The following is a 12,111-nucleotide window of genomic DNA, read 5'->3' on the forward strand; positions in this document are numbered from 1 at the left end:
TTTTGCATCAAAATCACAAGAATTTTACAACAGAGGGATTAAAATGCTTCCTGAGCATTGGGCACAAGTAGTAGAAAACAACGGCAACTATATTGTTGATTAAATTTTGTTGTATTGTTTAAATAAATTCGATTTAAAAGAGCATTAGAAAACGACACTAATTATTACTAGACCTAATATAAAGTCCTAAATCTTGAACTAGAAGTGATTCTTTTGTTAAAGCTGATTCTGTTATGATGAGACCAATGAGTTCAGAGTCATGTTGAACTTTTCTCTGTTGCAATATTAAAATTGTGGTTAGAAGGAATTATAGTGGTTTTGATTGAATTTCACAATCTAGCCATTGTTTATAAAAGTTATTTCTAAGGGAAAACATACTTTGCATTTCTACTAACTAAATGAATCTTTTCTGAAATAATAGTTTTGAGCATAATGACTATATTTAATCTCAAAATGATTTGGTTTGTGTAGGTATTAAAATTTTCTGGTGCTAGAATGGGCTTACGTAATTTTAAAAATAATAGTCTGCATTTATTTATTTTCTTAAATTTTCATCAATAAACTAGTAACTAGACTGAAATACTTAAGGCTATCTTGTCCTATGAGTAATTTTGTTGAATAAATAAATGTATGTGCATTGTTAAATGTCTTACCTGAAGTAGGTTTGCGAATTAAGTTTTAAAAAGTGAAATGTAGTAAATAGTTTGGAAATTTAACAAAGATTAACGTAATTGCTGTTAATAAAACTCTTACTTTATCTTAGGTGACCGGACTAATAGTTGTCCAGTGATCTTCATATTAGATGAATTTGATCTCTTTGCTCATCATAGAAACCAAACACTCCTCTATAATCTTTTTGACATTTCTCAGTCTGCACAGACGCCAATAGCAGTTATTGGTCTTACATGTAGATTGGTAAGTTTTTTTTTTAAATTATAAAGTTATAATGTTTATAAAATTAAAGCTTAATTACCAACATAGTCACTTAATACAGGTCATCATATCACACATTTTTCAAATGTGTTTCACTGATGACTGGTACATTTATCCCATTTTTCAAATCAGATTGAGGAAAATAAGAACATAGTTAATCTAAACTCATAAATACCTCTGTCTCTCCAATGGAATCACTAAATGAAAAAAAAGAAGTCTGATTATGCTAATTAATACAATATTTCTACATTAGCAAGTAAAGAGAAAGTTAAATAATCTTACCATCATTTGATTAAATTGCTAATAGTGTCTTTGTTTAACATTTATGATTCTTGCCATATTTTGAAAATGCTTGGAATCAACTCAGAATGATACTATTTTAACTTTGTAAGTATATATTGCTGGAAATAATAAGATTCATTTACCTGTTCTCTTTTTCAGTACTTCTTTGTCTTTTTTTTTAGAAAAGTGAAACTTTTTACAAAGTTCTCTTCCAACAGTCCTAATGCTGTTTTTTCTGTCGAGTGACTTTTCCCGCCTCCTTCCCTAGTGCTCCAGAGCTTATGACGTATGCCTTCTTAATAAGCCTCCCTGGTAGAACATCTGGCTGGTTTTCCACATAACTATCTTTCATTGCCAGAAGCAGCAGTCTGTCATGGGGGTTGAGACATCTTCAAAATCTTCGTTTGGATGGAAGTAGCAGTGGCAAATGTTATTGACGCAGTGAAGGACCAAATAAAGCAGGAGTGAGGAATTTCCGGCCTGTGGGCCATATAAGAATCCTGAGATCATTTGGTCTGGTCCTGCCAAAGCATCAGGGATCAATTAATTAAATGTTTGACCAAATATAGAAGGTTAACTTTTAAGTTGATAATTTTGTATGGCCCACAGATGATGTTATAAATATCCAAATGGCCTTTGGCCGGCAGTAAAAAGGTTCCCCACCCCTGCTCTATATAATTGATTTCTTAACCTAGCTATTTTATGAAAGTCATCTTGGTAGGTTAGAAATCCATATTTCTAGGGCTCATCACAGCTTTTTCTAAAAAAATAACAAAAATTTAATTATAAATAGTTGGCAATAAACTTGATTTCTAACTTTTTTTTTTTAATATATTTTATTGATTTTTCACAGAGAGGAAGGGAGAGAGATAGAGAGCCAGAAACGTCGATGAGAGAGAAACATCAATCAGCTGCCTCCCAAACACCCCCTACTGGGGATGTGCCTGCAACCAAGGTACATGCCCTTGACCGGAATCGAACCTGGGACCTTTCGGTCCGCAGACCGACGCTCTACCACTGAGCCAAACCGGCTTTGGCTGATTTCTAACTTAAAGAAAAATAGCATAAATATAAGTAGTGTCTAAAATTTCACCATAGAAAAGCCACAGGACAATAACATACCATTGTCATGCTGTGTTTCTGCCAGTTTCCTCTTCTGTAGTTTGTTCCTTCAGCCTAGCTTGGCTTCAGCTTAAATTTGTGGATAGTTCAGTGAATTGAACATTTCTCCATTACACATGCTGCTTAAGTCATTATATAAAACAAAGATGTTTAGATTTTCATGAATGTAATAAATCTTAGTGCAAATTTTTATCTGAATTCTTCATAGAATGTACAAAATTCCTTATTGAAACTTTTAATGTTACTGCGACAAATAACTAATCAATAATAGTTATAATTTTTTTAGCAATTATTATAAGTCTTAGAATATTAAAGATTAACTGAGATTAACATTGTAGGTAAAACCCATGACATCCCTGGCCTACAAATTCTTAAAGGGGATTAAAGAACCATGCATAACAGAATCTTTTAGAGCAGGGGTGAGGAACGTCTGGCCCTTGGGCCATGTAAGGCCTGAAAAATCATTTGGTCTGACCCCTGCCAAGGCATTAGGGGTAAGTTAGTTAAATGTTTGACCAAATATAGCAGGCTAATTTTTAAGTTGATAATATTGTATGACCAGAGAATGATGTTATAAATATCCAAATGGCCTTGGGCATAAAAAAAGGTTCCCCATCCCTGTTTTAGAAGATTTGGTCTATTTCCAAGCCACACACTCTTACTTCTATTGCCTTTTAACAGTAAGCAGATCAAGGGAATAATTTGAGTGTTTAGTGGTTTTCATAAATCTTTTTATGCTTTATTGAATATTATAGGATAGGCATTGCTAATTATAGGTAATAATTGAAATACTTATATTTCTAACATTGATTTTTTTTAAAACATGCATCTTACAGGAATTTCTGTTTGTTTTTAAGGATATTTTGGAACTCTTAGAAAAAAGAGTGAAGTCACGATTTTCTCACCGGCAGATGCACTTAATGAATTCATTTGGTTTCCCCCAGTATCTTAAAATATTTAAAGAACAATTATCTCTACCTACAGAATTTCCAGACAAGCTTTTTGCTGAGAAGTGGAATGAGAATGTTCAGGTAACTTGGAGCAAAAGTAATAATATCAAAATAATTTTTGTATCTTGCTATATATGCCATTTGAAAACAAAACTTAGGAATATTTAAAATTTCTAAATTAGTACAAAGCTTCTAATGTACTATTGCATAAAACTGCATGAATACTAATTACACACTTTTTTGTGTGTGCATATTGTCCTCTTTTAAAAGACTGTTGAAATGTCATAGCTCCTGAATTTTTTCTCTCAAAAGAACTTTAGTGAGATTTTTGTTTTATTTATATCTTATTTATTTATTTTTATTTTTTAAATATATTTTATTGATTTTATACAGAGAGGAAGGGAGAGAGATAGAGAGTTAGAAACATCGATGAGAGAGTCATCGATCAGCTGCCTCTTGCACACCCTCTACTGGGGATATGCCCGCAACCAAGGTACATGCCATTGACCGGAATCGAACCTGGGTCCCTTCAGTCCCCAAGCCGACGCTCTATCTATTGAACCAAACCGGTTTCAGCTATATCTTATTTATATTTTAGGTTATCTTGTTGAAGCGTTTCCATTGTAAAAATTATTTTTATATTACTTTATAAGTTTAGCAATAGATTAGTGATTTATACCCACCTATTTAATGTGGATTTCCCCCCCTCTAATTCTTATGAAGAACTTTAGCTTTTATCTTATCACATCTATTAAAAGGCAATCCAAAGTATGGCAGTTGTGGTTATATTATATACATTGACGAAATCCATATTAGAGTTCAGGGAGCTCTGAAGTTCTTAGCTAGAGATACCTTCATATGTTGTTTTCAATATTTACTAAACAGTAGACTCTGTCGATTTACTTACACTTCAATTAAACAGCTTAACTTCTACAAACCACTGTTAACTCAGCCCAACATACTGGCATCAGTTTATCTTATGCTGACAAGAAATTTCAGTTGCCAGGGAGAAAGGAAGAGGAAGTTTAATAACATAATTGAAGATCAAAGATGCTAAATAAATCCCACATATTAGAATCTTCAAGAATATGGGTCCTATGAAAGTGGAAAATAATATAAAATCCTTCTTTTTGAAAGGATTGTATAAAACTGGAAGATACTATTAAATACTAATGAGTGAGGATGATTAGCTGTATGGATAATTAAAGTTACACAATTTATATTCATTGCCTCTAAAAATAATTATTTTATATTAAAGTAGTATTGATTTTGTTATTTTTAAAAATGTATATTTTATTGATTTTTTTACAGAAAGGAAGGGAGAAGGATAGAGAGTTAGAAACATCCATGAGAGAGAAACATTGATCAGCTCCCTCTTGCACACTCCCTACTGGGTATGTGCCCACAACCAAGGTATATGCCCTTCCTTGGAATTGAACCTGGGACCCTTGAGTCTGCAGGCCGATGCTCTAGCCACTGAGCCAAACTGGTTAGATTTGATTTTATTCTTAAATAACAATACCAAAATAAAAAATAAAAATTTTTTAATTTTTTTGTACATGATTCTTGTTTTTTTCCACATCTTTGTTGAAGTATAATCAACAAATTGAAAAGTGTATATGTTTGTGGTATTCAACCTAATGTTTTGATATACATATACATTGTGAAATTGCACAATGAAGCTATTAAATATATCCACCACCTCATACAGGTGTAATTGTTTTTAACTTTTAAATGTGAGAACACTTAAAATCTATCCTCTCTGCAAGTTTCAAGGGTACAATACTGTATCGTTAGTGATAGTCACATTGCTTTCATAACTGAAACTTGTTTCTTCTTTTAATAATAAAATATGGTCTGCTCATGTAAGCATTAATAATTTTGACACATTTCATTTTTTAAATTAAAAATTCATTGGACAAAATTTCATCAGTTCATAAGAATATATGGTAAAAGTTAGAAGTTTTCATTATGTCCAAACTCACAAGAGTGATTAGTTTATAGCAATTCAGACTTTATATGCAAAAACTAAACTTGTTTTTACATAAAGGGTTTAAGCTTTACATATTAAAAAACAAAACAAAAATTTTTTATTGATTTGAGAGAGAGAGAAAGGGAGAGGGAGAGTTGGAAACATCGATGGGCTGCCCCACAACCTAGGCATGTTCCCTGACCGGGAATCAAACCAGTGACCTCTTAGAGTAGTCGAACTCAATCAGAGAAGGGGCCAAAATCTAAAATCCAGCCTAAATCGCGGGCCAAATGGTTTACTGAACAGTCATAAACTGTCATTGTGATGGAAAAGCAGCGGAGTGCAGTGATGACAGCGAGGTGCGGGCCACATTGCAAGGCCTGGCGGGACGGATTTGGCCCGCGGGCCTTGTGTTTGACACATGTGTCTTAGAGCATGGGACAATCTCTCATATTTTTTTGTTTTACTTTTAATACTTGGTTCTGATAAATAATTCCCTATTATTTTTCTTAATATAACTATATGGAATTGTATGTAAAAATGGCTAACTTTATCCTTAAAATCTAGATATTGTACCTTGTATAATTAGGTGTGGGTTCTTGCTTCCAACTTCTTCTCCAAATTAGTCTTGCCTGGGACTACATTTTCTTTGATACTCTATCTAACTGTAAGTTACATTTTTGAGGAGCACTTTATAATTGGTGCTCCCATGTTGTTCCTTCCTTTTCAAAGGTTTGGAATCTCTGGTCTCTGAATCCACTTTTCAGTTAGTCACAGACTTACAGCTTCTGCAGCTCTTTAACTGACTGTCTTGTTACAACAATATGTTTTCTGATTGCTTTAGAGATTCAAATGTAATCTTTCATAGTAAATGTTTGTGCTGTCCAAGGACTTCTATTTCTATCCTTGCTCATTTTCTTTCCTAAATTGACTGATGCCTCTTTCTGTCCTTCCCAGCTCATCTTAGAATGGGTATATAAAGGAAGTAGATGGTAGGGGTTATGGTAAAGCAAACTCTGGATGACTCAGAAAATGGGTAACCATATAATTGTAGAGTGAGTAGCCCTAAGGTTTTTGGTCCCCTTTTTGTTGATCCTATATCATTGAATTTAGCAGCAGATGGTAAGAATGAATGTGACCACTGTCCTGTCATCTTTTTTACAATCTTACAGACTTTCATAAGGTAAAATTAGTACAGCTGGAGTTTGTGTCTCTTAGTTCTAATACTTTTTTTCCCTATCCTAATCATTTGCCACCTTTCCGTATACCAATAAAATGAACTTCACATGAAAAATATATCAGGACCATGGCCAGAGGCCCTGTCCTATGTGTGGGAGTGGGATGGGGACTGCATTAAGGGAGCTATCCTTTCTCTCAGTGCTGACTGTCCAGGAAGTTTTTCTAATTTCAAAGTTAAACCAAATGCAATGGTATATGTCGCCTATGGAATCTCACCCAAGATCTATCTTTAGGATAGTATTGAATCTATACATCTGAATATCATTTATACCCCAAATGTGTCAAATAAATAAGCAGAGTAAACACTATCTTAGCATTGCAGTCTAAGAGAAATCCCTTTATAAATGAACATTTAAAAGAACCATAGCTAATTCTTCTCCAGGAAAATTTCCCCGAAGTACTATAGCTAAGTTAAAGGAAGATTTGCCCTTTGTCTTAAACCTTTCCTATTTAGTTAACAAACAGTGAGAAGTTTCAGCAGGAACTGACTAGGAGATTAGTATATATGCTGCTGCCTCCAAGTTATACCTGGAGCAGCATGGGTCGTAAGGTGCAGGTGTAATTCTGTAACATTCTGCTTAGACTCTTACCTGAGGAAGGCACTGGCCTACCACACAGTGCAATCAGGACCGTGAGAGCCTGCTTCTGTGGCAGCTGTTCATGTGTTCATCAGTGAAAAGGGAAGATATCAGCTTTCCTGAATGACAGGGGGGTTTGCTTTATTTCTGGGAACTCCCCCATATTCCTGTGAGTGGTGATATCAGTCAGTCAGTCTCTGTCTTACTCCACTTACATTATTTCCCAACCCAACCATAAGAAATTCAGACATATTTCAAAATCTGAGATCTAATATCTTCAATAATTATCATAATTAGTTAAATGTAATAGGCATCCAATAAGTGGTTACTGATAATAATAACCTTGTCCTCAAGCAGTTTATAATGTTTGAATTGAAGAGAAATAAAAAACTATGATGAGGTTTCATTTTTTAATGGTTTATATGTAGATCTTGTAAGCTTCTTTTAGGCAGACTAATTATGGAAGCAAGAAGATCATAGCCTTCAGAAAGAAGGGGCATTGGATTCAGAGCTCTAAAAATAGATGAGCAGAAAGGCAGAATACAGAATATAGTAGGCTAATCTTTGGCACATTATTCTACTTATTTATGTTTTAATTCTCACCCATTGATACGTTTTTATTGATTTGAGAGAGAGAGGAAGGGCAAGAGAGAGAAAAACATTAGTTGCCTCCTGTATGCCCTAATTGAAGATCAAACCTGCAGCCAAGATATATGCCCTGACCCCAAATCAAACCCAGAACCTTTTGGTGCGTGGGACGATACTCCAACCAACTGAGCTACCTGGAATTCTTGCTGAAAAAAAATTTCTTCCATCAATATATTTGTCCGAGAGGATTTACTTTCATTCCCTTAAGTGCTCTGATTGTAATACATCAGCTAAAAGTTCATCTTATATATGTCCAAAGGGTATTTGATGCTGTTTTGATAAAAGGTATGTATAGTGACTGTAAGCCCTTTCGAAAAGAAAGAGAAGAACTAAAACATAGTAAGGAAATGGGGACTATAACTAGGATAATATTTTTACTGAAAACACAAAACTTTATTTCATCTGACTAGAACTTATTCCTTCTTAACAATGGCAGAAAGAGCGACATGTAGTTTTAGCTCTAGAAAATACAGAAATAATTAGTACTTACTTTTCTTACTTTTTTTTAAAGAGAAATAATCCTTATTCTTTGCAGATTATTTATTAAAATTTAATGTCAGTCTTCCCCAGAGCTTTCTTGGTTCTGCCAATTTTGAATTTATTCTCTTTTCATTTAATATTTTTCAATGCCAAATGTACCTTATTTTCATTAATCCTAATTTACTGTAGTCAGTTGGCTCTTTTAGATAATGCTTTTTCAAAGGGTCTCCTAATTTCCAAAGTCATTAGCTTCCTCTCAGAATATATCTTAACTTAATTAGAGAAAGTGTTTTAAATCACTGATAACCACTTGCCTCTTGAAGTTTTTTTCCCTTGGTTTCATTGTTCTTGCTTGTATTCTCTTCCAGTCTTAAATATCTTCCTCAATCTTTTACTTTGCTTCTCTCTTTCCTTCTGCTTCTTAAACATTGATAATCCAAGTTTCACTTCTTGACCGCATCTCCTCATGGGACATTCTGTATACCATGTTATCATCTCTGATTTTTTCTTTTCCCCTCAAATCTCTTTCAACCACTTCTCACCAGTTGATTCTTCATCAGACTTGTCTTTTATAAATGTCTTAATTTTCTCTTGTTTTCACATCACGTTGTTAATACAGATCTTCTTGGTCTATTGTATGAACAGTTAGAGTCACTTCTGATTATATTTTTCTGCCTCTGTCTTCATATACAAATTATTTTGCCAGTCACTGAAACTTGGGATTACATGACTGCTTTTCTTCTGTCAGTATGCTGCCATCTTCCTGCTTTACTCATGCTGTAATTATATGTACTGAACTGTCCTTTTTTTTCTTTTTAACCTATTGATTCATGCAATAAGCATTCTGCATACTTCATTTTTGTAAGTATAGTAATCTTATTCTATGTTGTGTGTTTTGCTGCATTTTGATCATGTCACTAGTATCACTGTGTAGATTCCGTTTTCAGACTAGAAATTCAAGGATTGTGTTTTATCTTTGTGTCAATTGAAATAATGTAAAAGGATAAGAAGAAAATCAATAAACTAGAAATTTGATTTTGATTTTTGTGTTCTAAGTCAGACCAATACCTATTTATTAATGAATAGAATTAATGAGGTGCACTAACTAGTGTTGCACAAAATTATATTTAAGTTTTAAATTGTAAGATTCCTTAACTCTTCTTTGGTTTTTTTCTCCAGTGTCTCTCAGAAGATACAAGTGTCCAAGAAGTTTTACAGAAGCATTTCAATGTCAGCAAAAGCCTGCGGTCCTTACATATGCTATTGGTTTGTTTTAGCTTTGTTTTTATTGTGGTTTGTTTTTTGTTTTTTGTGTGGTTTTTTGTTTGTTTGTTTGTTTTGTTTTTATTTCACCAGACAATTATATTCTGTTGGGAATTCATTAAACCTATAAATTTTGGGAGAATTATCATGTTTACTACACGGAGTCCTTCAGTCTCTGTCTGTGGTACTTTTCTCTTTTTATTGAGTTCTTTGCTGTCTTTCATCATAATCTTATAATTTTTTATCCTGTTTGTACATGTTTGAAGTATTTAACTCTTTAGAGCAGTTGTACATGATGTTTTGTTTTTAATTTTGGTTTCAGCATGCGCTTTGTAAATATATAGAAATGTGATTGATTTTTGTATTTTGATGTACTCTACAAACTTGCTGAACTCACTCTAGGAGTTTTTTAGATTTCTTGAGACATTCAAGTTTCTGCAAATAGAGAGGTAGGTTTTTTCCCCCTTACCAATCTGATTTTATATACATATATATACATATATATATGTATACACACACACACACACACACACACACACACACACACACACACCCCGTATTTTTCGGACCATAAGACGCACTTTTTTCCCCCCAGAAGTGGGGGGGGAAAAGTCCCTGCGTCTTATGGTCCAAATATAGCCTACACATATACTTTAAAAAAAAAGTTTTTTTACTTGCCCGGCTCTGTGTGGTCTCTGTGTGCTTGTCCGGCTCTAAAATGGTTCTAAATGCTGCTGTTTACTTTACAGGGTTGATTACATGTGTTTATGACTGATGTTGGGTTTTAATGCACATAAAATATTTTAGGACACTATTTGTTTCAGAATCTTTTTTTCTTCATTTCCCTTCTCTAAAAACTGGTGCGTCTTATGGTCCAGTGCGTCTTATGGTCCGAAAAATACGGGTGTGTGTGTGTGTGTGTGTGTGTGTGTGTGTGTGTGTGTGTGTGTGTATATATATATATATATATATATATATATATATATTTATTTATTTTATTTTTTTTTTTTTTATTTATTTATTTATTTTTTTTTTTCTTGTCTTGCAATATCTAGAACCTCTCAAAATTGCTAAGTAAGTGTGGTGGGGATGGACATCCTTGCCTTGTTTATTATGTTACGGTGAAACCATTCAGCCTTACACCATTAAGTATGAGGAAGCTATAGGTTGTTTATATATTTGTTATGAAGTTAAAGTAATTTCCATCTATTCCTAACTTGATGAGAGTTTATTATAAATGGATACCGGATTTGTCAAATGGCTACTCTATGAATGAATAAGATCTATGATTTTTCTTCTTTAGCCTGTGGGATGTTGGGTTACACTGCTTGACTTCTGAAGGTTGAACTAGCTTTGCATACCTAGAATAAATCCCATCTTGTTATGGTCTTAGACATATTAATAATATCTTAAGCTTAAACATTATCAATGAAGAAGTACTTTATTCTGAAAATGAAAGTTCTTCTTTTATTAAGAATATTTGACATTAGCCTAAAGTTTCTAGGAAATTATCTGTGGAAAATATCTTTTAAAAAAACACACTAATTTTGTTTCATGAATTTCTTCTTGATCACATCCATTTATTATAATAATAGGTATCATTTATTAAGTAGCACTTGAGCCAGGAGCTATAGTTACTTTACCAACATTATGTGGGATTTTTTTTGTGTGTTTTGTTTTTTTTTAAATCCTCATTGGAGGATATTTTCCCATTGATTTTTAGAGAAAAGGAAAGAGAGAGGGAAAGACAGAAGAATATCAATGTGAGAGAAACACATCGATTGGTTGCCTCCTGCACATGGCCTGCCCAAGGCCCAGGCCAGGGAGGAGCCTGTAATCGAGGTTTGTGCCCTTGAATGGAATCAAACCTGGGATCCTTCAGTCTGCAGGCCAAAGCTCTATCCAACTAGGGCACATTATGTCTGTATTTTACCCTTGGGTATTTTTGTCTTTATTTTTTAAGAAACTGAAGCTTCTTATTGTTCCTTCAACTAGAGGCCCGGTGGGAGTGTGCAGGACGCAGCCAGTCACTGATTCTCTCTGTGTCTAGCCCTCTCTGAAATCAATAAAAAAAAAAAACATACTTTTTAAAAAGATGTACATTTTTCTTTTTGTATACAAAGGAGAAGAGTCCAACCAAGGAAAGAGACAGGGGCTTTAACTGTATAAGATCATATTTCGTAAGCTGAGGAAGTGGTTGTGGTTATTCACTATATTATTCTCTTGCCTTTTTGTGTGTCAAAAATATTTAATTGTAAAATGTAAAAGGACAGCCGGGACCGGTTTGGCTCAGTGGATAGAGCGTCGGCCTGGGACTGAAAGGTCCCGGGTTCAATTCCGGTGAAGGGCATGTACCTTGGTTGCGGGCACATCCCCAGTAGGGGGTGTACAAGAGGCAGCTGATCGATGATTCTCTCTCATCGATGTTTCTAACTCTCTATCCCTCTCTCTTCCTCTCTGTGAAAAATCAATAAAATATATTTTTTAAAAAAATGTAAAAGGACAGGTAAGAGAAAGGGAATGAAGCCAGGGAATGAAGTTCAAATAAAGTGGCCTCTGCTTTCAGGGAGAGCTATTTCTGAGTGTAATTTTGGTTTTTATTTTTATCCTTTTTGAGCAATTGAACATAAGGTAGCTAACTTAA

At 33.9% G+C, this 12,111-nt stretch overlaps 1 protein-coding gene across 3 annotated transcripts in view; it reads left to right on the plus strand.

The window, feature by feature from the left end:
- Positions 1-12,111, plus strand: part of ORC4 (origin recognition complex subunit 4) — a 55,187-nt gene that overhangs the window by 38,447 nt on the left and 4,629 nt on the right. For all 3 annotated transcript variants that reach the window (XM_045575289.1, XM_036421222.2, XM_045575290.1), the window contains exons 8-10: positions 764-915; positions 3,195-3,368; positions 9,384-9,470. In XM_045575289.1, the coding sequence (XP_045431245.1) occupies positions 764-915; positions 3,195-3,368; positions 9,384-9,470 (413 nt within the window). The remainder of the gene's footprint in view (positions 1-763; positions 916-3,194; positions 3,369-9,383; positions 9,471-12,111) is intronic.

Source organism: Pipistrellus kuhlii, unplaced genomic scaffold (assembly GCF_014108245.1).
Source record: "Pipistrellus kuhlii isolate mPipKuh1 unplaced genomic scaffold, mPipKuh1.p scaffold_m20_p_7, whole genome shotgun sequence".
Classification (NCBI taxonomy): Eukaryota; Metazoa; Chordata; class Mammalia; order Chiroptera; family Vespertilionidae; genus Pipistrellus; species Pipistrellus kuhlii.